General features: G+C 48.1%; 1 protein-coding gene across 1 annotated transcript in view; it reads right to left on the bottom strand.

Moving 5' to 3' along the window:
• Positions 1-21,982, bottom strand: part of MTTP (microsomal triglyceride transfer protein) — a 138,452-nt gene that overhangs the window by 10,459 nt on the left and 106,011 nt on the right. Inside the window, exons 16-17 of the mRNA XM_075350870.1 lie at positions 18,988-19,112; positions 8,869-9,039 (exon numbers count right to left, since the gene is read on the bottom strand). Of these exons, the coding sequence (XP_075206985.1) occupies positions 8,869-9,039; positions 18,988-19,112 (296 nt within the window). The remainder of the gene's footprint in view (positions 1-8,868; positions 9,040-18,987; positions 19,113-21,982) is intronic.

Genomic DNA, 21,982 nt, shown 5'->3' with positions numbered 1-21,982 from the left:
TGTCCAGAGTGGTTACGAACCAGAGAGAACCGGGCAGAGTGCTGACCGAAGATGGCAGACGGAATCCGGGCACAGCTTAGAGAAACCGGGTAAGGTCCAGAGTCGGTCGGTCGGTAGTCTTTAGGAGGATCCAGAGGCAATCAGGATTAGCAGCAGCAAAGCAGGAGCACACAGCAAGCAGTATACTCAGGCACTGGACTAGGCTTAGAGGCGGCCTTTTAAGCAGCTGGACAGGAAGTAGGGCAACAGAACAGTAAACTCCATGTTAACCGAGGGCAAGCTCATTCAAAAGAGAACTGGAAAACCTGGAAACCTGACAAATACATTGATGCTTGTGCCTGGTGGTGTGGTCAGGTACCCTTGCAGGTCATCTAACATACAGACCACACTGATGTAAACAGTTTTGAATGGTTTGATGTTACATTTAGGCGTTTTCATCTCCCTTCAATGTGCCTGGAGTTGTGTGGCATTCATCATCTGGTTCCGTAGGGCATTTTTGCCAAAGAAGAAGTCATCAGTTTGGGATGTGGCCAAAGGACGTCCACTTCTATGTCTTTTTGTGACTCTTCCAATTTATATGTACTTCATCCTGCTTGAAGCCTCACAATGGCGAGGTACTGTTGATCAACTGTTAAGTGTCGTCTTGGTCTCATGATGTCAAAATGTGAACAGCATGATGACAAGGACTTTTTAAATACCAATTTTAATTAAACCCCGAAATGTATTGGGTGATTCATGGATCAAACACCTGTTGTGAATTTTGCCATTAAGCTCCTTGTTAGAGATCAGCAAGTTGTGCAAAAAGTACTGAAATATTGAAAAGCTGGACATGTGCATTAAAAGTTTAGAGAAGGTCACATTAAGTTCACCAGAAAAGGTTAGAGAGCATTTTAGGATCATCGTGAAATTTCACACGAAAGCCAAATATCCCTAACTTTTTGTGAGTAGAGTAATGTTTTGGTATCTTTTCTGTTTTTCGTGTTGCACAAACATTTTGAGACTTTCAAAGAGTTTTACACAAACTGGCATAAACACCTTGATGTATTGGCCCCATAATCTCTATAATTACGATTAGTGATAGGCGACCCATCCGATGTTCGTGTTCGGGAGACTCGCCCGAACATTTTGTAAAGTTCGAGTTCGGGTTCTGAGATAATGCGAACTTGCATCCAAACATCGAACTTGGACTTTACAGTTATGTGATAGGGCTAGGGGGCTGTAAAATAAAGAATACAGTTAATAATAAACATTGCCATTATACTTACAGGTCCTGCAGACTCTGTCTCCCGCCACTTCTGCTTCCGATCATCGCTGTGCCCTCCCGGTAAACATCACTGACGATAGGACCTTCCTTCACGTTATAACCATGTGACCAGTCACATGTGAATGTTGTATTACCTTGTTGGTTACAGACCGGTCACATGAATATGACGTCATGCTAGGTCCTATCAGTGCAGCTCGTCGGTACAAGGTGCTTGCCTGAGCATCTCAGTACCTGGTATACTCGTCGAGTGCTGTGTACCGGCGAGATGCTCGGGCACATGCTTGGCTCCCCCTCCCTACATGTTGGCGCTCTTTACACCGGGAATCAGGTGATGAGAGACCACCGTTGCTATAGTAACCCGCTCGTTAGGTTACTATGGCAAGGGTGGCAGCGGTGACGTCACCGTGAGTAATAAAAATGGAGTCCCTAAGTGTGTCTGTGTATTTATTTTTAATAAAGTATTTTTTCTCTGTGGGGTGTCTCTTTATAACCCTTTATTGGAGATTCTTAATGGCTGGGTCAAACTTCGCCTGACATTAAGAATCTCTGGCTTAATACTAACTGGTAAAACAAAGATGGTATTAACCCCTTATTATCCAGAGTGCCACCCGGCACCAGGGCCGCTGGAAAAGTTGGATACAGCGCCAGAAGATGGTGTTTCTATGACAGCGCCATTTTCTGGGGCAGCTGCGGACTGCAGTTTGCAGCGGGGGTGCCCAGAAAGCTTGGGCCAAACTGCGCTGACGATTACAATCCCCAGCTGCCTAGTTATACCTGGCTAGACACAAAAATTGGGCGAAGCCCACGTCATTTTTTTTTTTTTTAATTATTTCATGAAATTCATGAAATAATTAAAAAAACGGCTTTCCTATATTTTTTGTTCCCAGCTGGGTAAAAATAGGCAGCTGGGGGTTGGGGGCAGTCCGTACCTGCCTGCTGTACCTGGCTAGCATACAAGAATATGGCGAAGCCCACGTCATTTTTCTTTTTTTTTTCTCCCTAGATTTTCTATTGCCAGTGAAGGTAACACTAAGCAATGGGGGTTAGCAGCCAGTAGCTGCTTGGATTACCCTTAGCTAGCAATAGAAAATGCAGCAGGAGCCAACTCATTTTTTTTTAATTATTTATTTAAATAACTAAAAAAAAAAAAATGGGCTTCCCTGTATTTTGATTGCCTAACATCACAGCACTGTAAAAATAAATAAGTCTTTAAAAAAATGACTTAGCTCTCTGCCATACTTTTGATTCTCAGCACAGATAAAGTAGATGGCTAGGGGCTGCCACCCCCATCTGCCTTGGTTGGCAATCAAAATACAGGGAAGCCCATTAACCCCTTCACCCCCGGCCACTAAAACACCCTAATGACCGGGCCATTTTTTGCAATTCTGACCAGTGTCACTTTGACAGGTTATAACTCTGGAACGCTTCAACGGATCCTGGCGATTCTGAGATTGTTTTTTTCGTGACATATTGTACTTCATGTTAGTGGTAAATTTAGGCCGATATTTTTTCCATTTATTTGTGAAAATTTAGGAAATTTTGCAAAAATTTTGAAAATTTCGCAATTTGAGTTGAAAATGTATGCCTATAAATCTGAGAAATATGTCACACAAAATAGTTACTAAATAACATTTCCCACATGTCTTCTTTACATCAGCGCAATTTTCGAAACAAATTTTTTTTTTCGTTAGAAGGGGTCAAAGTTCATCAGTAATTTCTCATTTTTCCAACAAAATTTACAAACGAATTTTTTGTAGGGACCACATCATATTTGAGGTGACTTTGAGAGGCCGAGGTGACAGAAAATACCCAAAAGTGACCCCATTCTAAAATCTGCACCCCTTACTCTGCTCAAAACCCATCCAAGAAGTTTATTAACCCTTTAGGTGCTTCAAAGCAACCAAAGCAATGTGGAAGGAAAAAATGAAAATTTTACTTTTTAACACAAAAATGTTACTTTAGTCATAAAATTTTAAATTTTCACAAGGGAGAAAAGAGAAAGTGCACCCTACAATTTATTGTGCATTTTCTCCTGAGTACGCTGATACCCCATATGTGGTGGAAATCAAATGTTTGGGAACACGGCAGGGCTCGGAAGGCAAGGAGCGCCATTTGAATTTTTGACTGCAAAATTAGCTGCACTCATTAGCGGACGCCATGTCGGGTTTGAAGACCCCCTGAGGTGCCTAAACAATTGAGCTACCCCACAAGTGACCCCATTTTGGAAACTAGAGCCCTCAAATAATTTTTCTAGATGTTTGGTGAGCACTTTGAACCCCTGGGGGCTTCACAGAAGTTTACAATGTTGAGCCGTGAAAAAAAAACATTTTTTTTTTTACCACAAAACTGTTGCTTTAACTAGGTAGCTTTTTTTTTCACAAGGATATCAGGAAAATATGCACCATAAAATGTATTGTGCATTTCCTCCTGAGTACGCAGATACCCCATATACGGTGGAAATCAAATGTTTGGGCACACGGCAGGGCTCGGAAGGCAAAGAGCGCTATTTGAATTTTTGAGTGCAAAATAAGCTGCACTCATTAGCGGACGCCATGTCGGGTTTGAAGACCCCATGAGGTACCTAAACAATGGAGCTCCCCCAAAAGTGACCGCATTTTGGAAACTAGAGCCCTCAAATAATTTTTCTAGATGTTTCGTGAGCACTTTGAACCCCTGGGGGCTTCACAGAAGTTTACAACGTTGAGCCGTGAAAAGAAAAAATTTTTTTTTTACCACAAAACTGTTGCTTCAACTAGGTAGCTTTTTTTTCACAAGGGTATCAGTAAAAAATGCACCATAAAATGTATGGTGCATTTTCTCCTGAGTATGCAAATACCTCATATGTGGTGGAAATCAAATGTTTGGGCACACGGGAGGACTCAGAAGGCAAAGAGCGCTATTTGAATTTTTGAGTGCAAAATAAGCTGCACTTATTAGCGGACGCCATGTCGGGTTTGAAGACCCCATGAGGTACCTAAACAATGGAGCTCCCCCAAAAGTGACCGCATTTTGGAAACTAGAGCCCTCAAATAATTTTTCTAGATGTTTGGTGAGCACTTTGAACACCTGGGGGCTTCACAGAAGTTTATAACGTTGAGCCGTGAAAAGAAAAAAATAAAATTGTTATCACTAAACTGTTGCTTCAACTAGGTAGCTTTTTTTTCACAAGGGTATCAGTAAAAAATGCACAATGAAATTTATAGTGCATTTTTTCCTGAGTACGACGATACCTCATATGTGGTGGAAAGTAATTGTTTGGGCGCATGGCGGGGCTCAGAAGAGAAAGAGCACCATTTGACCGCAAAATTGGTTGGAATCATTAGCTGACATAATGTTGCATTTGGAGACCCCCTGAGGTGCCTAAACAATGGAGCTCCCCTACAAGTGACCCCATTTTGGAAACTAGACCCCTCAAGGAATTTATCTAGATGTTTAGCGAGCCCCAAGGGGCTCCACACAAGTTGATAATGTTGAGCCATGAATACAATTTTTTTTTTTCACCACAAAACTGTTACTTGAACCACGTAGCTTTTTTTTTCACAAGGGTATCAGGAAAAAATGTACCATAAAACGTATTGTGCAATTTCTCCTGAGTACGACGATACCTCATATGTGGTGGAAAGTAATTGTTTGGGCGCATGGCAGGGCTCAGAAGAGAAAGCGCACCATTTGACAGCAAAATTGGTTGGAATCATTAGCGGACGCCATGTCATGTTTGGAGACCCCCTATGGTGCCTAAACAGTGGAGCTCCCTCACAAGTGACCCCATCCCCTCAAGGAAATTATCTAGATGTCTGGTGAGCCCCTTGCACCGTGAACATTTTTTTTACCACAAAATTTTTGCATCAACCAGGTAGCTTTTTCTTTTTTTTACAACGGTATCAGGAAAAACTGCACCATAAAACGTATTGTGCAATTTTTCCTGAGTACGCAGATACCTCATATGTGGTGGAAATAAATTGTTTGGGCGCATGGTGCGGCTCAGAAGACAAGGAACGCCATTTGACTTTTCAAACGCACAGACGTGGTGCACTGATCGACCGCTGCAGGACGCACATTCGGATGAGATACAAAAAGCGTCGGTCATACGAAAAAAAAGAAAAAGTCACGCCAAAAATTGAGCAGGGATGCTGATCCGTTATGTGCATCCCTGATCAACGCTTGGCGAGGCGCACAGATGGATGCGATACAAAAAGCGTCGGGGATACGGAAAAAAGTCACGCCAAAAATTGAGCAGGGATGCCGATCCGTTATCTGCATCCCTGATCAGCGCTCGGCGAGACGCACGGATGGATGCGATACAAAAAGCGTTGCGGATACGGAAAAAAAGTCACTCCAAAAATTGAGCAGGGATGCAGATCTGCTATCTGCATCCCTGATCAGCGCTCGGCGGGACGCTCGGACAGATGCGATACAAAAAGCGACGGGGATACGGAAAAGAGTCACGCCAAAAATTGAGCAGGGATGCAGATCCGTTATGTGCATCCCTGATCAGCGATTGGCGGGACGCACGGACAGATGCGATACAAAACGCGTTGGGGATACGGAAAAAAAAAAAGTCACGCCAAAAATTGACCACGGATGCAGATCCGTTATCTGCATCCGTGATCAGTGCTCAGCGGGACGCATGGACAGATGAGGTGTAAAAATGGACAGGATACAGGGAAAAAAAAAAAAAAAAAGTTATACTCACAGTACCCAGAGGAGTAGCAGGAGGAACAGAAGGCAAGCGAGATAGACATCTGTACAGGAGCAGCAGGCAGGACGTTGGACAGATCAGCAGAAGACCAAAGAAGAAGGACCCAGAGATGGAGGCAGATGTGATCGGGCCAGTGAAGAAATCGGACGACCCGGTGAAGGCAGGTAAGTGGACGTCAAGGGGAGGGGGAGGGGGAGAACAGAGAGGGGCGTGGGAGAGCAGAGGGGGATACCGGAGAAGCAAAGAAAGAAGGAAGGAAGGAAGGAAGGAAGCAGAATAGAGATGACAAAGGAGGCAGGCAGATCGCAGGGGGAGCAGATCGGGATGTCGGAGGGCAGATCGGGGCGTGGGGGGGCAGACCGCGGGGGGCACGGGCATGGGCCATAACGGGAGCGCGTAGGGGCCATAACGGGAGCGTGCAGGGGCCATAACGGGAGTGGAATACTCACGTGGAGCAGGCGCAGAAGCGGTGACAAAAGCGGCGGCAGCGGTGGCGTGGTACCACAAGTACCAGCCACTCCACGCTGCAGACATGTTGGGGCAGGCTCCCCAGACCAGCACAGGCCTGGGGAGGGCGGCCACCTGCAGATCAGACCGCCCCACTGCACACTGATTGGAGCGATTGCGCGTCATAGCACGATCGCTCCAATCAGTGCTGCAGGGGCTGGGGGCGGCATGTTTGAGATCCACCTATGATCTGCTGTAGCTGCTGCGGCATCTCACAGCTGGATCTCACAGTATCGCACTAATTCGGGCATTATTTTTGACGAAATCAGTGCGAATGTTGTGGTTGGCGGTTCAGATTTGAACAGCCAATCACAACGATCGTCGATGGGGGGTGGCGATGCCACCCCCCTGGGGTCAAGCAAAGGTCCCCTGCTGTAAGAAACAGCCGGGGACATCATTTGAAAGCCATTGCTATGGCCACGGCAATCAAATGAAGTTTAGGCAGTAAAATTACGTCCCTGGTCGTTAAGTCACGTTAAAATAGGACGTAATTTTACTGCCCGCGGTCGTGAATGGGTTAATTTTTTTTATTTAAAAAAATAATAAAAAATAAATGCATGGGCTCCCGCCGTATTTTGATCGCCAGTCAGGTAAAGCCAGGCAGCTAGGGGCTGGGATTCTCAGCAGCCCGCAGCCGCCCCTGGAAATGGTGCATTGTTTCTTAGCGCCATTTCCAGGCGCTTTACCCGGCTCGTCTAGCGGCCATGATGGCGGTGGCTCGCTGGGTAATAAAGGGGTTAATACCAGCTTTCTATTCTCAGATAGTACTTAGCCTGAAATTCATGGTGTCATGCCAAATTAGACATGGCCACCATGAATTTCTAGGAAACAGTAAAAAAAAACACAACACAGAGAATTTTTTTTTTATTAGAAATATAACAAAAAAAAATTTAGAGACTCCATTATTATTATAAAAAAATCCTTAGTCCGACGTAATCCATTGGGACAGCATTGTCAACTCTGCTTCATCACTGTGCACAAACAGTCTATACACAGTGAGAAGCACAGAGAGCCATGTCATCTCTGCTACATCACTGTGCACAGACAGTGTCTATACATAGTGAGAAGCACAGAGAGCCATGTAATCTCTGCTACATCACTGTGAACAGACTGTGTCTATATATAGTGAGAAGCACAGAGAGCCATGTCAGGTTTGCTACATCGCTATGCACAGACAGTGTCTATACATAGTGAGAAGCACAGAGAGCCATGTCAGGTTTGCTACATTGCTGTGCACAGACAGTGTTTATACATAGTGAGAAGCACAGAGAGCCATGTCAGGTCTGCTACATCGCTCTTGACAGAGCAATGTAGCAGGCTGACAGTGACGAGATGATTGCACTTGCGTCTCACATTGCATCACCACTCTCAGGACAGGAGCACCTCAGCTGCATGCAAATACATGCAGCTGACCCGCTGCTGTCGGGAGATTGTGCGCCGTGATTCGATGACACTCGCATCATGGCTCACCAGGACCTTTGATGACGTCATACTCATGTGATCAGTCTGTAGCCAATGAGGTAATACAACATTCACACATGACTGGTCACATAGGTATGAGGTCACGATCATGGCAGGTCCTTTTAGCCAGAGGTGCTCACCGGGGGGCACAGCAATGATCGGACGGCGCTGGGAGACAGAGTCTGCAGAACGTGTCGCAGGACCTGTAAGTATGATCATAATGTTTTTTTCATAACATGCTTTTTTTTTTTACAGCCCCTGGACCCGAACTGTAACATGAACTGTAACACGAATGTCCCAGAAAGCTTGTGTTCGGGGTCATGTGCATGAACACCATGTGTTTGGTACGGACCCCGAACTTTACATTTTGCGTTCACCCATCCCTAATTACGATTAATCTCTTGTGAAAACAATCCATTTAAGAATGTTAAAGGTCCAGAAGATCAGACTTAAAGGGAATCTGTCAGCAGGTTTTGCCACCTCATTTGAGCGCAGTATGATATAGGCAAAGAGACCTTGAATTCAACAATGTATCATTTATTTTACTGGGTGCAGCAGTTGTAAAACAATCACATTTTTAAATTTAGCAATGCAGCAGAGGTCAGAAAGCTGCCACTGCCCCACACCATGCTATCTATATAAAGAGTCTATAAACAGTGAGTTGATAATCACCACAGGAGGTAGGCGGCATGCCGGACTAGCTCAACTCTAGCTGACCTAGTCCGTCAATGATAATCTACTGCAGCTAAAACAAACATTGCAGGCAAACAACTGCACACCGTGTGATAAGAAAGGCATCGCTGAAATCTGTGTGTTAACTCCTGCAGCATGCTGTCTTCATAATACATAGAAAAAAACTGCTGGCTGACAGATTCCCTTTAATAAAAAGTACACACTTCATAAATATACATATCTAATAAAGAAAGAAAAGAATTACCTGAATGGAAACTCTGCTTTATCCATTTGCATGCAAACTAAAAATGGATATGATGAGAACTTAACAGTTGTGATAAAGTTGAAGGATGACTCTGTTTCGAAGCGGGTTTCCATACCAATATTAGCAAATTCTGAATCGATGGTTATGTTGCCCAAAATAACCAAGGCCCCACTGTAAAGGACAAGATGATTTGTTTAATTCATTGAATACATGTATGAGAAAAATATGTGTGACCTGAAAAAATACACAATATCACCTTGAATCTCTGCTCCTTCTACTCGGGGTCCAACAAACTAAACAGACACCAGGTTACTCTGATTGGTGAATAGTGTGTATTTTTAAGTTATTGTATAGATAGAACCTGCGTTAACAGTTCAGTACCCTTAGATGCATGGTTTCCTGATATTGTGCTTGACTGAAAGGGGTTGTCCATGACCTTTTTATTTTACCAAGGGCACAAGTTTATTGCAAAGATATTAAAAAGGAGACACCTACAAAAGTCTTCTACGTCTCTGTACTGTTACCCAGGGCCCCTCGCTGGTCTCCTTTCTTTCTCTTCTAGTTTTGCTCATGTGAAAACAAGAAATAGAGGAGACCACTGGGGAACCCAAGAAATTGTAAGGAAGAAGGGCAGAACAGTGGTAGGTGAGTATGTGCTTTGTATTATTTTTAGACCAGGGGAAGGGGTGCACAACTAATATCTAATTACTAGAAGGTGGCCCGATTCTACGCATCGGGTATTCTAGAATTTACGTATTGTGTAGTTCATGTATGATTTTTGTTATATATCTATATATATAATTGCCTTATTCTGTCTGTCTGTCATGCTCCAAAATTGTGTCACCGTGACATGTCCTTACGGTGACACAAAGCTGATTGGCCGCTGGGTTCGCCATGGCCCCGCCCCCCCACACGGATTGGCCTCTCGCCCCGGCTGCGCCCCCACACGGATTGGCCAGCCGCTCGCCCAGGCTCTGCCCCCCCCCACAGATTGGCCTCTCGCCCCGGCACCCTGCAGGCATTGGCAACTCGCCCACGCCACGCCCCGCCCCCCTCACGCAATAGACGTTAGCTCTCGCCCCCCCCCCCGCATTGCCCGAGCTGACACGGTCACGGAGCCACGAATCCCAGGTGAGTACTGTACTCCCCCCCCCTTTCCCCCCTCACCAACGGGAGCCCACATCAGCGTACGCCGCCGCCGTATGCTGGTGTTGGCTCCCGTGCGAGCAGGGGACGTGTTGCGCTGGTAACCATGCTTGCATAGTTACCAGTAAATCAAGGTCCTGCAGCGGCGGGACTTCCACACGCACAAACATAACAGCACACACACACGCATACACACACACATCAGATCGCACTCACCCTCACACACACCTCACACACACCTCACACACACCTCACACACACCTCACACACACCTCACACACACCTCACACACACCTCACACACACATCGCATCCACACACTCACAGCATCCGGCGATATCGCTTGCTTCTCGGCCTCGATACTGTGCTGTGAGCTTCCAGGACCTGCCGGAGGATCACATGGCCAGAAGCATGTGGTATGTCCGGATGTTGTGACTGTGAGCGCGTATGTGCGATATCGTCAGTGTCTGTGTGTGTCAGTGTATGCGATCGGTTGTGTGTGAGTGTATGCGATCGGTCGGGTGTGTGTGAGTGGATGCGATCGGGTGTGTGTGAGTGGATGCGATCGGGGGTGTGTGAGTGGATGCGATCGGGTGTGTGTGAGTGGATGCGATCGGGTGTGTGAGTGTCGGCAGAGGAGCACAGCGTGCTGGAGGAGGCTGGGAGCAGAGAGGCTGATCATGGGGAAGGCTAGGAACGGGAGGCTGATGCTGAGGGAGGCTGGAAGGAGAGAGGCTGATGCTGGGGGAGGCTGGAAGGACAGAGGCTGATGCTGGTGGAGGCTGATGCTTGGGGAGGCTGATGCTGGAGGAGACTGGGAGCGGAAGGCTGATGCTGAGGGAGGCTGGGAGGGGGAGGCTGGGAGGAAGGAGGCTGGGAGGAGAGAGGCTGATCCTGGGGAAGGCTGGGAAAGGGAGGCTGATGCTGAGGGAGGCTGGAAGGAGAGAGGCTGATGCTGGGGGAGGCTGGAAGGAGAGAGGCTGAGGCTGGGAGGAGAGAGGCTGATGCTGGGGAAGGCTGATGCTGAGGGAGGCTGGGAGGGGAAAGCTGATGCTGGGGAAGGCTGGGAGGACGGAGGCTGGGAGGAGAGAGGCTGATGCTGGCGGAGGCTGATGCTGGGGGAGGCTGGAAGGAGAGAGTCTGATGCTGGTGGAGGCTGATGCTTTGGGAGGCTGGGAGAGGGAGGCTGATGCTGAGGGAGGCTGGGAGGAGGGAGGCTGGGAGAGGTAGGCTGAGAGAAGAGAGGCTGATGCTGGGGGAGGCTGATGCTGGGGGAGGCTGGGAGAGGGAGGCTGATGCTGGGGGAGGGTGGGAGGAGGTCGGCTGGGAGGAGAGAGGCTGATGCTGGGGAAGGCTGGGAGGAGAGAGGCTGATGCTGGGGAAGGCTGGGAGGAGAGAGGCTGATGCTGAGAGGAGAGAGGCTGATGCTAGGATGAGAGAGGCTGATGCTAGGATGAGAGAGGCTGATGCTGGGAGGAGAGAGGCTGATGCTGGGAGGAGAGAGGCTGATGCTGGGAGGAGAGAGGCTGATGCTGGGGGCAGAGAAGCTGATGCTGGGGGCAGAGAGGCTGATGCTGGTGCAGCATGGGGGATGGAGCACGATGGGGGGGGTGCGCAGCATCGGGGATGGAGCATGATGGGGGGTTGCGCAGCATCGGGGATGGAGCACGATGGGGAGTTCACAGCATGGGGGATGGAGCACGTTTGGGAGTGCGCAGCATGGCGGGTGGAGCACGTTTGGGAGTGCGCAGCATGGGAGATGGAGCACGATGGGGGGTGCGCAGCATGGCGGATGGAGCACGTTTGGGAGTGCGCAGCATGGCGGATGGAGCACGTTTGGGAGTGCGCAGCATGGGAGATGGAGCACGATGGGGGGTGCGCAGCATAGGGGATGGAGCACGATGAGGAGTGCGCTGCATGGGGGATGGAGCACGATGGCGAGTGCGCTGCATGGGGGATGGAGCACGTTTGGGAGTGCGCACCTCCCCCCAAAACACACACACACACACACACACACGCGCGCGCGCACTGCACAACACAACACACCACACACCACACACACACTGGGAACCACAAACAACTGCCCTACACAGACACCCACACACACAGACAACGCTGCGCACACACAGCACCCAACACACAAACACCGCGGCACACACAAATATACGCACATACCGCACAACACACACATTGCACAAAACATACCTCCCCCCAAAACACACCACACACGCACAAACCGCGCAACACACACACAACGCTACAGACACACAGCGCTCCACAAACAACGCAACACACGCAACACACATACAACACCGCTCTAACCCCCCGTCACACCCAGACAACACCCACAACATGTACAGCCCCTACACAAACACTTGGTAACTACACACAACAACATCTATATATATATATATATATATATATATATAACAAAAATCATACATGAACTACACAATACGTAAATTCTAGAATACCCGATGCGTAGAATCGGGCCACCTTCTAGTATATATATATAGATGTTGTTGTGTGTAGTTACCAAGTGTTTGTGTAGGGGCTGTACATGTTGTGGGTGTTGTCTGGGTGTGACGGGGGGTGAGAGCGGTGTTGTATGTGTGTTGCGTTGTTTGTGGAGCGCTGTGTGTCTGTAGCGTTGTGTGTGTGTGTTGCGCTGTTTGTGTGTGTGTGGTGTGTGTTGGGGGGAGGTATGTTTTGTGCAATGTGTGTGTTGTGCGGTATGTGCGTATATTTGTGTGTGCCGCGGTGTTTGTGTGTTGGGTGCTGTGTGTGCGCAGCGTTGTCTGTGTGTGTGGGTGTCTGTGTAGGGCAGTTGTTTGTGGTTCCCAGTGTGTGTGTGGTGTGTTGTGTTGTGTTGTGCAGTGTGTGTGTGTGTGTGTGTGTGTGTGTGTGTTTTGGGGGGAGGTGCGCACTCCCAAACGTGCTCCATCCCCCATGCAGCGCACTCCCCATCGTGCTCCATCCCCCATGCAGCGCACTCCTCATCGTGCTCCATCCCCTATGCTGCGCACCCCCCATCGTGCTCCATCTCCCATGCTGCGCACTCCCAAACGTGCTCCATCCGCCATGCTGCGCACTCCCAAACGTGCTCCATCCGCCATGCTGCGCACTCCCAAACGTGCTCCATCCGCCATACTCCGCACTCCCCATCGTGCTCCATCCCCCATGCAGCGCACTCCCTATCGTGCTCCATCCCCTATGCTGCGCACCCCCCATCGTGCTCCATCTCCCATGCTGCGCACTCCCAAACGTGCTCCACCCGCCATGCTGCGCACTCCCAAACGTGCTCCATCCCCCATGCTGTGAACTCCCCATCGTGCTCCATCCCCGATGCTGCGCACCCCCCCCATCATGCTCCATCCCCGATGCTGCGCACCCCCCCATCGTGCTCCATCCCCCATGCTGCACCAGCATCAGCCTCTCTGCCCCCAGCATCAGCTTCTCTGCCCCCAGCATCAGCCTCTCTCCTCCCAGCATCAGCCTCTCTCCTCCCAGCATCAGCCTCTCTCCTCCCAGCATCAGCCTCTCTCATCCTAGCATCAGCCTCTCTCATCCTAGCATCAGCCTCTCTCATCCTAGCATCAGCCTCTCTCATCCTAGCATCAGCCTCTCTCATCCTAGCATCAGCCTCTCTCATCCTAGCATCAGCCTCTCTCCTCTCAGCATCAGCCTCTCTCCTCTCAGCATCAGCCTCTCCTCTCTGTCCCCAGCATCAGCCTCTCTCCTCCCAGCCTTCCCCAGCATCAGCCTCTCTCCTCCCAGCCTCCCTCCTCCCACCCTCCCCCAGCATCAGCCTCCCTCTCCCAGCCTCCCCCAGCATCAGCCTCCCCCAGCATCAGCCTCTCTTCTCTCAGCCTACCTCTCCCAGCCTCCCTCCTCCCAGCCTCCCTCAGCATCAGCCTCCCTCTCCCAGCCTCCCAAAGCATCAGCCTCCACCAGCATCAGACTCTCTCCTTCCAGCCTCCCCCAGCATCAGCCTCCGCCAGCATCAGCCTCTCTACTTCCAGCCTCCTCCAGCATCAGCCTCCCTCTCCCAGCCTTCCCCAGGATCAGCCTCTCTCCTCCCAGCCTCCGTCCTCCCAGCCTTCCCCAGCATCAGCTTTCCCCTCCCAGCCTCCCTCAGCATCAGCCTTCCCCAGCATCAGCCTCTCTCCTCCCAGCCTCAGCCTCTCTCCTTCCAGCCTCCCCCAGCATCAGCCTCTCTCCTTCCAGCTTCCCTCAGCATCAGCCTCCCCTTCCCAGCCTTCCCGAGGATCAGCCTCTCTCCTCCCAGCCTCCTTCCTCCCAGCCTCCCTCAGCATCAGCCTTCCGCTCCCAGTCTCCCCCAGCATCAGCCTCCCCAAGCATCAGCCTCCACCAGCATCAGCCTCTCTCCTTCCAGCCTCCCCCAGCATCAGCCTCCCCTTCCCAGCCTTCCCCAGGTTCAGCCTCTCTCCTCCCAGCCTCCTTCCTCCCAGCCTCCCCCTCCCAGCCTCCCTCAGCATCAGCCTTCCGCTCCCAGTCTCCCCCAGCATCAGCCTCCCTAAGCATCAGCCTCCACCAGCATCAGCCTCTTTCCTTCCAGCCTCCCCCAGCATCAGCCTCACTCCTTCCAGCCTCCATCAGCATCAGCCTCCCGTTCCCAGCCTTCCCCAGCATCAGCCTCTCTCCTCCCAGCCTCCTTCCTCCCAGCCTCCCTCAGCATCAGCCTTCCCCTCCCAGTCTCCCCCAGCATCAGCCTCCCCAAGCATCAGCCTCCACCAGCATCAGCCTCCACCAGCATCAGCCTCCACCAGCATCAGCCTCCCTCGTCCCAGCCTCCCCCAGCATCAGCCTCCCCCTCCCAGCCTCCCCCATCATCAGCCTCTCTGCTCCCAGCCTCCTCCAGCACGCCGTGCTCCTCTGCCGACACTCACACACCCGATCGCATCCACTCACACACACCCGATCGCATCCACTCACACACACCCGATCGCATCCACTCACACACACAGACACTGACGATATCGCACATACGCGCTGATACTCACAACATCCGGACATACCACATGCTTCTGGCCATGTGATCCTCCGTCAGGTCCTGGAAGATCACAACAGCACAGTATCGAGGCCGAGAAGCAAGCGATATCGCCGGATGCTGTGAGTATGTGGATGCGATGTGTGTGTGAGGTGTGTGTGAGGTGTGTGTGAGGTGTGTGTGAGAGTGAGTGCGATCTGATGTGTGTGTGTATGCGTGTGTGTGTGCTGTTATGTTTGTGCGTGTGGAAGTCCCGCCGCTGCAGGACCTTGATTTACTGGTAACTATGCAAGCATGGTTACCAGCGCAACACGTCCCCCGCTCGCACGGGAGCCAACACCAGCATACGGCGGCGGCGTACGCTGATGTGGGCTCCCGTTGGTGAAGGGGGAAAGGGGGGGGGAGTACAGTACTCACCTGGGATTCGTGGCTCCGTGACCGTGTCAGTTCGGGCAATGCGGGGGGGGGGGGGCGAGAGCTAACGTCTATTGCGTGAGGGGGGCGGGGCGTGGGCGAGTTGCCAATGCCTGCAGGGTGCCGGGGCGAGAGGCCAATCTGTGGGGGGGGGCAGAGCCTGGGCGAGCGGCTGGCCAATCCGTGTGGGGGCGCAGCCGGGGCGAGAGGCCAATCCATGTGGGGGGGCGGGGCCATGGCGAACCCAGCGGCCAATCAGCTTTGTGTCACCGTACGGACATGTCACGGTGACACAATTTTGGAGCATGACAGACAGACAGACAGAATAAGGCAATTATATATATAGATAATATAAAGACGGTCTCAATGCTAACCCATGCAGTAAGAAACAAGCTAGTGTTAGGAGAAAAGAACTGCATAATGGGAAGCAGAGTCCAATATTATTATAAAAAGCAATCTTTATTGTAGCCAAAATTACATAAAATCATTTAAAATACAAGAACTCACTAAATAGCACGGTATGAATCTCCCCACCAACTCACAATAATATAATGGTATACCATAGTATCATGTAATAAGCTAAAGAGACAAGATATACCCCTTAACAAAAGCCACAATATGCCGTACTGCACATCTAGAATAATATACACTTTAAATACATAATATAACAAGTCATGAGACCAAGCAAATAACATAATACATAATCTACAGAAGTAGAGAATTGCGTGTGGCTCTGTTATATAAAGTAGCAGACCCAGATTATATTCGGTGGAATAAGGAGTGGATATAGAGGGATTACAACCCTATGGGTCCTTGTCCAGAACAGGACAAAGTGGTACTATACCAAGATTAAAGCCGGAGGACCATCCATGCTGTAAAATACCCCACCAAGGGGTCAGTCACAGGGGAAAAAAAATCAAGGCTCGATAATAGCGGAGAGGGGAGGAAGAGTCAGGTCTTGCCCACGGGATTTTTCTGACTCTTCCTCCCCTCTCCGCTATTATCGAGCCTTGATTTTTTTTCCCCTGTGACTGACCCCTTGGTGGGGTATTTTACAGCATGGATGGTCCTCCGGCTTTAATCTTGGTATAGTACCACCTTGTCCTGTTCTGGACAAGGACCCATAGGGTTGTAATCCCTCTATATCCACTCCTTATTCCACCGAATATAATCTGGGTCTGCTACTTTATATAACAGAGCCACACGCAATTCTCTACTTCTGTAGATTATGTATTATGTTATTTGCTTGGTCTCATGACTTGTTATATTATGTATTTAAAGTGTATATTATTCTAGATGTGCAGTACGGCATATTGTGGCTTTTGTTAAGGGGTATATCTTGTCTCTTTAGCTTATTACATGATACTATGGTATACCATTATATTATTGTGAGTTGGTGGGGAGATTCATACCGTGCTATTTAGTGTGTTTTTGTATTTTAAATGATTTTATGTAATTTTGGCTACAATAAAGATTGCTTTTTATAATAATATTGGACTCTGCTTCCCATTATGCAGTTCTTTTCTTGTATTATTTTTAGCGCAAACTGGGTTTAGGCTATGTGCACATGTTGCGTTCTATTCCGCAGCGTTTAAGCCACTTCATGTGTGTCTCAGAACGCAGCCGAAAAGCAGCGTTCTGAAACGCATTGTTTACTGCAGAATTCCTGCAGAATTAATGCGTTCTGGATGCTTGCTCTGCCATACACAGAGTGGGAAAAGCATCCAGAACGCACATTTTTGACAGTGCGGTCCCACTCGGCTCTGCTGCATCCCCATAAACTTGCAGCAGAGCCGAGTGGGACCGCACTGTCAAAAAGAGCATGGCTGGCTGCGAGACAGAGCCGCGCGATCAGAATGAACTTGGATGAACTTCACCAGACTTCATTGTGATCGCGCGACTCTGTGCGTGTGCCGCGGCTTGATTTGCGATCACAGGTGAAGGACTCACCGGTGACCGCAAATCTCCTGACTGACTGAAGTGAGCTGCGTGATCAGCGGTGCCGTCACTCAGGTTACCCGCGGCCACAGGTCTCGGGTGGAGGACTCGAGCTGGCCGCGGGTAACCTGAGTGACGTCTCAGCTGACAGTGTGAATCTCTTCAGTTTCTGCGTGGAGCTGACAGGAGCGGCGGTGTTCTATTGCCGCTCCTGTCAGCTTCATGTAGCAGAGCTGGATGCTTCGTGGGACCTCATGAGGATTACGCCAGACCTGGAGGGGTGTTTAGGGATTTTAATAAAGTGGTGAAAGAGGGTGTTTTTTTGTCTTTTATTTCAATTAAAGGACTCTTTTTGGGTGTATGTGTTTATTTAGTTTAACTTACAGGTTAATCATTGGGGGTGTCTCATAGACGCCTGCAATGATTAATGTAGGACTTAGTGGCAGCTATGGGCTGCCATTAACTCCTTATTACCCAGATTGCCACCGCACCAGGGCAATTCTGGATGAGCCGGGTAGAGTCCCGGGACTGTCGCATTTAATAGATGCGGCAATTCCGGGTGGCTGCTGGCTGATATTTTTAGGCTGGGGGGCTCCCCATAATGTGGGGCTCCCCATCCTGAGAATACCAGCCTTACGCCGTGTGGCTTTATATTGACTGGTATCAAAATTGGGTGGGACCGCACACCATTTTTTTTTAATTATTTATTTATTTTACTGCACTAAATAGACCCGCCCTTCAGCGGCTGTGATTGGTTGCAGTGAGACAGCTGTCACTCAGCATGGGTGCGCATCTGAATGCAACCAATCATAGGCGCCGGTGGGCGGGGGAAGCAGTGAATACGAGATGGAATAATGAGCGGCCGCCATTTTCAAAATCTGGAGAAGCCGCCGCAGTGTGACAGACGTGCAGCGCCGCGCCATTGATCGGTCAGTGATCGGTGAGTATGAGAGAGGGCGGGAGAGGGATAGACCGACAGAGAGAGAGACCGACCAACAGGGAGACAGAGAAACCGACAGACAGAGAAAGAGACCAACATTGACAGACAGAGAGAGAGAGAGAGTGGGTGGAAAATGCAACCAAAACGCACAAAAGAAGTGACATGTTGCTTTTTAGCATGCAGCATTTTGGCAGCAGCCAAAACGCTGCATTCTAAAACGCAACATGCAGATGGAATTTGCACAATCTTCATAGATTGTGCTGGGGATGCAGGATGCATGCTTTTATGCTGCGGCGCAGAACGCAGCGTAGAAGCATGTAATTACGCAACGTGCGCACATAACCTTATTGGTAAAAGAGCAGACAATTTCTTTAAGCTACAGACTTTATTATAGTAAATCACAATTCTGCAGTTTTCAGGGCTGAAGTCCCCTAGCCTTCCTTGTGCGCTCAGTGTCTAGCAAAGCTTGAGGTTTAAAGCTTCACATGCGATTCATGGGGAATTTTTCTTTTTAAAGAATTCTCTAATTTCCACTGTGGTTTTGGATAACCAGTCTGATAACAATGCTCACTTTTCAGGTTGGGAAATGAAGGCAGCAAACAATACTTACAGGGTCTATAGATTTACTTACTAGACATACAGATGAGCAGTGTGGTTATAGGTTTTCTTACCGATTATTAACACTGGTTTTGGATTCTCTGTACCAAAGGCTGAAATCCATTCCTCCAGAGATATCAATGGCCAGTCCGCCCTGGAACTCCGCACTGGCTTGCAGCCCAGATTGCAGCTGAATAATCTAGGAAAGTTATAGCATGGTGTCATTATCAGCCCCACGGGTGGGCAATCTGAAACCGGTTTTTATATTATTATTGCACAATATTACTTATATCACCAAGGTAAATTCTAGGATGGATCAGTATTAACTGTGACATCCAAGAAAATAATATCTTGTCTTTATATGCCGGCCATGGAATTTGACACCATGTTTCTAATGCCATCTCCCTAAAAAAAGAAATCTTCTGTAAGCTGTTACAGTTTTACTGGTGCTTGGATCTTTTATGATTAGCACCCACCATATTCTGTTCCACAATAACAGCATATTGTACCAATCCAGAGCCAATCACAACGCACCCTACGGAGACCTTCCTCCAATGGCCTGCTATACTGAACTTTAGTCAACAGAAATTAACTCTGTTGCAATGTAAGACTATTTCCATTTTACATTGCCTTTTTTAAAAAATCATAATCATCATTGGTGATCAACCAGAACTCCCATTCCAAAGCTTACCAGGTCCCTATTGGTCACTACTTCCTTATCCCATCCTCCTGGCCATCAGCCAATCACTGGCCATAATGATGTCTGTCTTAGCCAGTCATTGGCTAAGTAGGCATTTCCTGTTATTTCTGGTGCGTAGGAAGTAGAGGCCAGGAAGGACAAAGTAAGAGACTGAATGAGAACTGCACAGCATTGGTGAAGATGAGAATGACTTCTTATATTTGTTTAACTAATATCAGTCCTTTAAAAAAACAGTTACAGTATCTGTTGTACAAACCCTTTAATTTCTTTAACCCCTTACAGTGTACATGTACATTTCAGATATTCATGAATGAACTGGGCTAAGGCATGTGCCTCAAACTACAGCAATTGAAGTGTGCTGTGATTGAGGCTTATTAACCACTTAAATATCACTGTCAAATTCAGACAATTGTATTTAAGTGGCATCGACCCAGATTGCAGAGTGATGATGGGCTGCTATGTTACCTGGCAGCCTACTGAAGGTCCCCATCGTACTCTTATGAAGCCTCGTCGGTTGTCCGAGGAGACCCGTGCGACATAGCTTTGTTACATTAAGCAACAACCTTGATAAAGGTGTCATAACCGAAACGTTGGTGTTGCTACTGTCAGGGTTCACACTTTCTTCAGTTTGCCAATAAAACAATTGCATGAAAACAATTTTCTCCTTGTCCTTGAGTGCTTGGGTATTTGCTATTTGCTACTTTGAATTGTTTACCCTATAGCACCTAGTCTATAGTAGTTGAGCCAGACTTTATCTAAATACTATTCTTAAGATAGGTCATCAATGTCTTTTGCCGATCAACTGTTTCAGTGCCGGTGGTGGTAGAAGGCGTCTGGAAATGCTTAGTTCCTAAGCTGCCCTGTCTTCTGATAGTGGCCACGGCCAGGTACTGTACCTCCATGTTCTATTCAAATCAATAGAAGGCAGCTCCGTAATTGAGCATTCCAGTCTGCTTGCTGCCTCTGCCAGCACTGAAGATGGCTGATCAACAGGGGTGTGGGGTGTCGGACCCCGGCCAATCAGACATTGATGACCTATCCTAAGGTAAGGCCATCAATGTTAAACTAGTGGACAACCCCTTTTAGAGTAACTGACATTACAGGGGAAGATGCAACAGAATGTCTGTTCCTGCTTATAGTGAGTGCCTCCTCCTCCATAAAAGTGCTATCTCCTATTTCAGTAATGGGAAAGTCTAAAAATACTGAAGATAAGCAGATTTTTCCAATAATATATATTACTAAATTACTTATTTTCACATGTGCTGTTGAGTTATGAAAAAATAAAAATGATTACACTTTAATTTCACTATATACTGCAATACAAACAATCACAGATTAAAGTCTAAAATAAAGTTAAAATAAAACACCCCATGTTTCCAACACAAAGAAAAAAGTAAAATAACAAAAATCATATTTAGTATCATCACATCTGAAAACGTCCCATCTGTGAAAATATAAAATGATTTAACTGGTACAGCCAATTTATAAAAAAAAAAATAATCAAAACACCAGAATGACCATTTTTTGAATGCCACATTTCCTAAGCATCTATATTATATCACTGAAAAGGATAATTTTCCATGCAAAACACAAGCCGCCCCAGAGCTCCATAGACAGAAAAATAAAAAAAGGATTACTAATTACTAATAGCCACAAGTATAACTGATAAAATCTGAAACATTCCTGGTGTATTTCTGACAGGCTGTGTGACAGGGTTGCTTGAGTGGTGATATACAATACTGGGAGGTGTTGTATGAGCTGATGTAAAATATAGAGTGAAAACATGTATGCTTGCAAAACTCAAGTCTGTGTGAAGGGAAATTAGCGCTATGAAATGCAATATGAGATAGACTTCAATGAGGTGTTGGAAATGTATACATGGTCATCAGTGAGTCTCGTGTAGCAGGTATGGAGCAGAATATGAATGCACTGAGAGCACTTCAGCCCAGTGTCTCTTAAAGGTAACCTGTCACATCAGTTTACCCTACTAAATTGCCCCTAATGCCATATTGGTCATCTAATGTGTATCCATTAAAAACACTTAATTTTTACTCACGGTCTATGTATACTCCTGACTTCCAAACATGGGGTAGAACTGGTTATTGGTTGGTCATGCTCCTCCACCCAGTAGTCACACCAAACAGAGTTTGAATGATGAGCTGAACTACTGCAGAGGACTGACATTCAGCTCCTCGGGCATGCACATTGAAGCTGGGTGTACATCCCCAACTTCATTTTTGTTCTGTGCATGAGCTGGAAGTCACAGGTAATCAGAGGTTTTGTGCATGCCTTGAGCGCTCAGAGCAATGTGAACAATGCACACTCATGAATGCCTCTGAGTACCAATGGCTTCTGGAGCATATGCAGAT

The sequence above is a fragment of the Anomaloglossus baeobatrachus genome, chromosome 1, assembly GCF_048569485.1.
Source record: "Anomaloglossus baeobatrachus isolate aAnoBae1 chromosome 1, aAnoBae1.hap1, whole genome shotgun sequence".
Taxonomy (NCBI): Eukaryota; Metazoa; Chordata; class Amphibia; order Anura; family Aromobatidae; genus Anomaloglossus; species Anomaloglossus baeobatrachus.
Note: the sequence above shows the minus strand (reverse complement) of the source record. Positions and strands in the feature narration are given on the sequence as shown.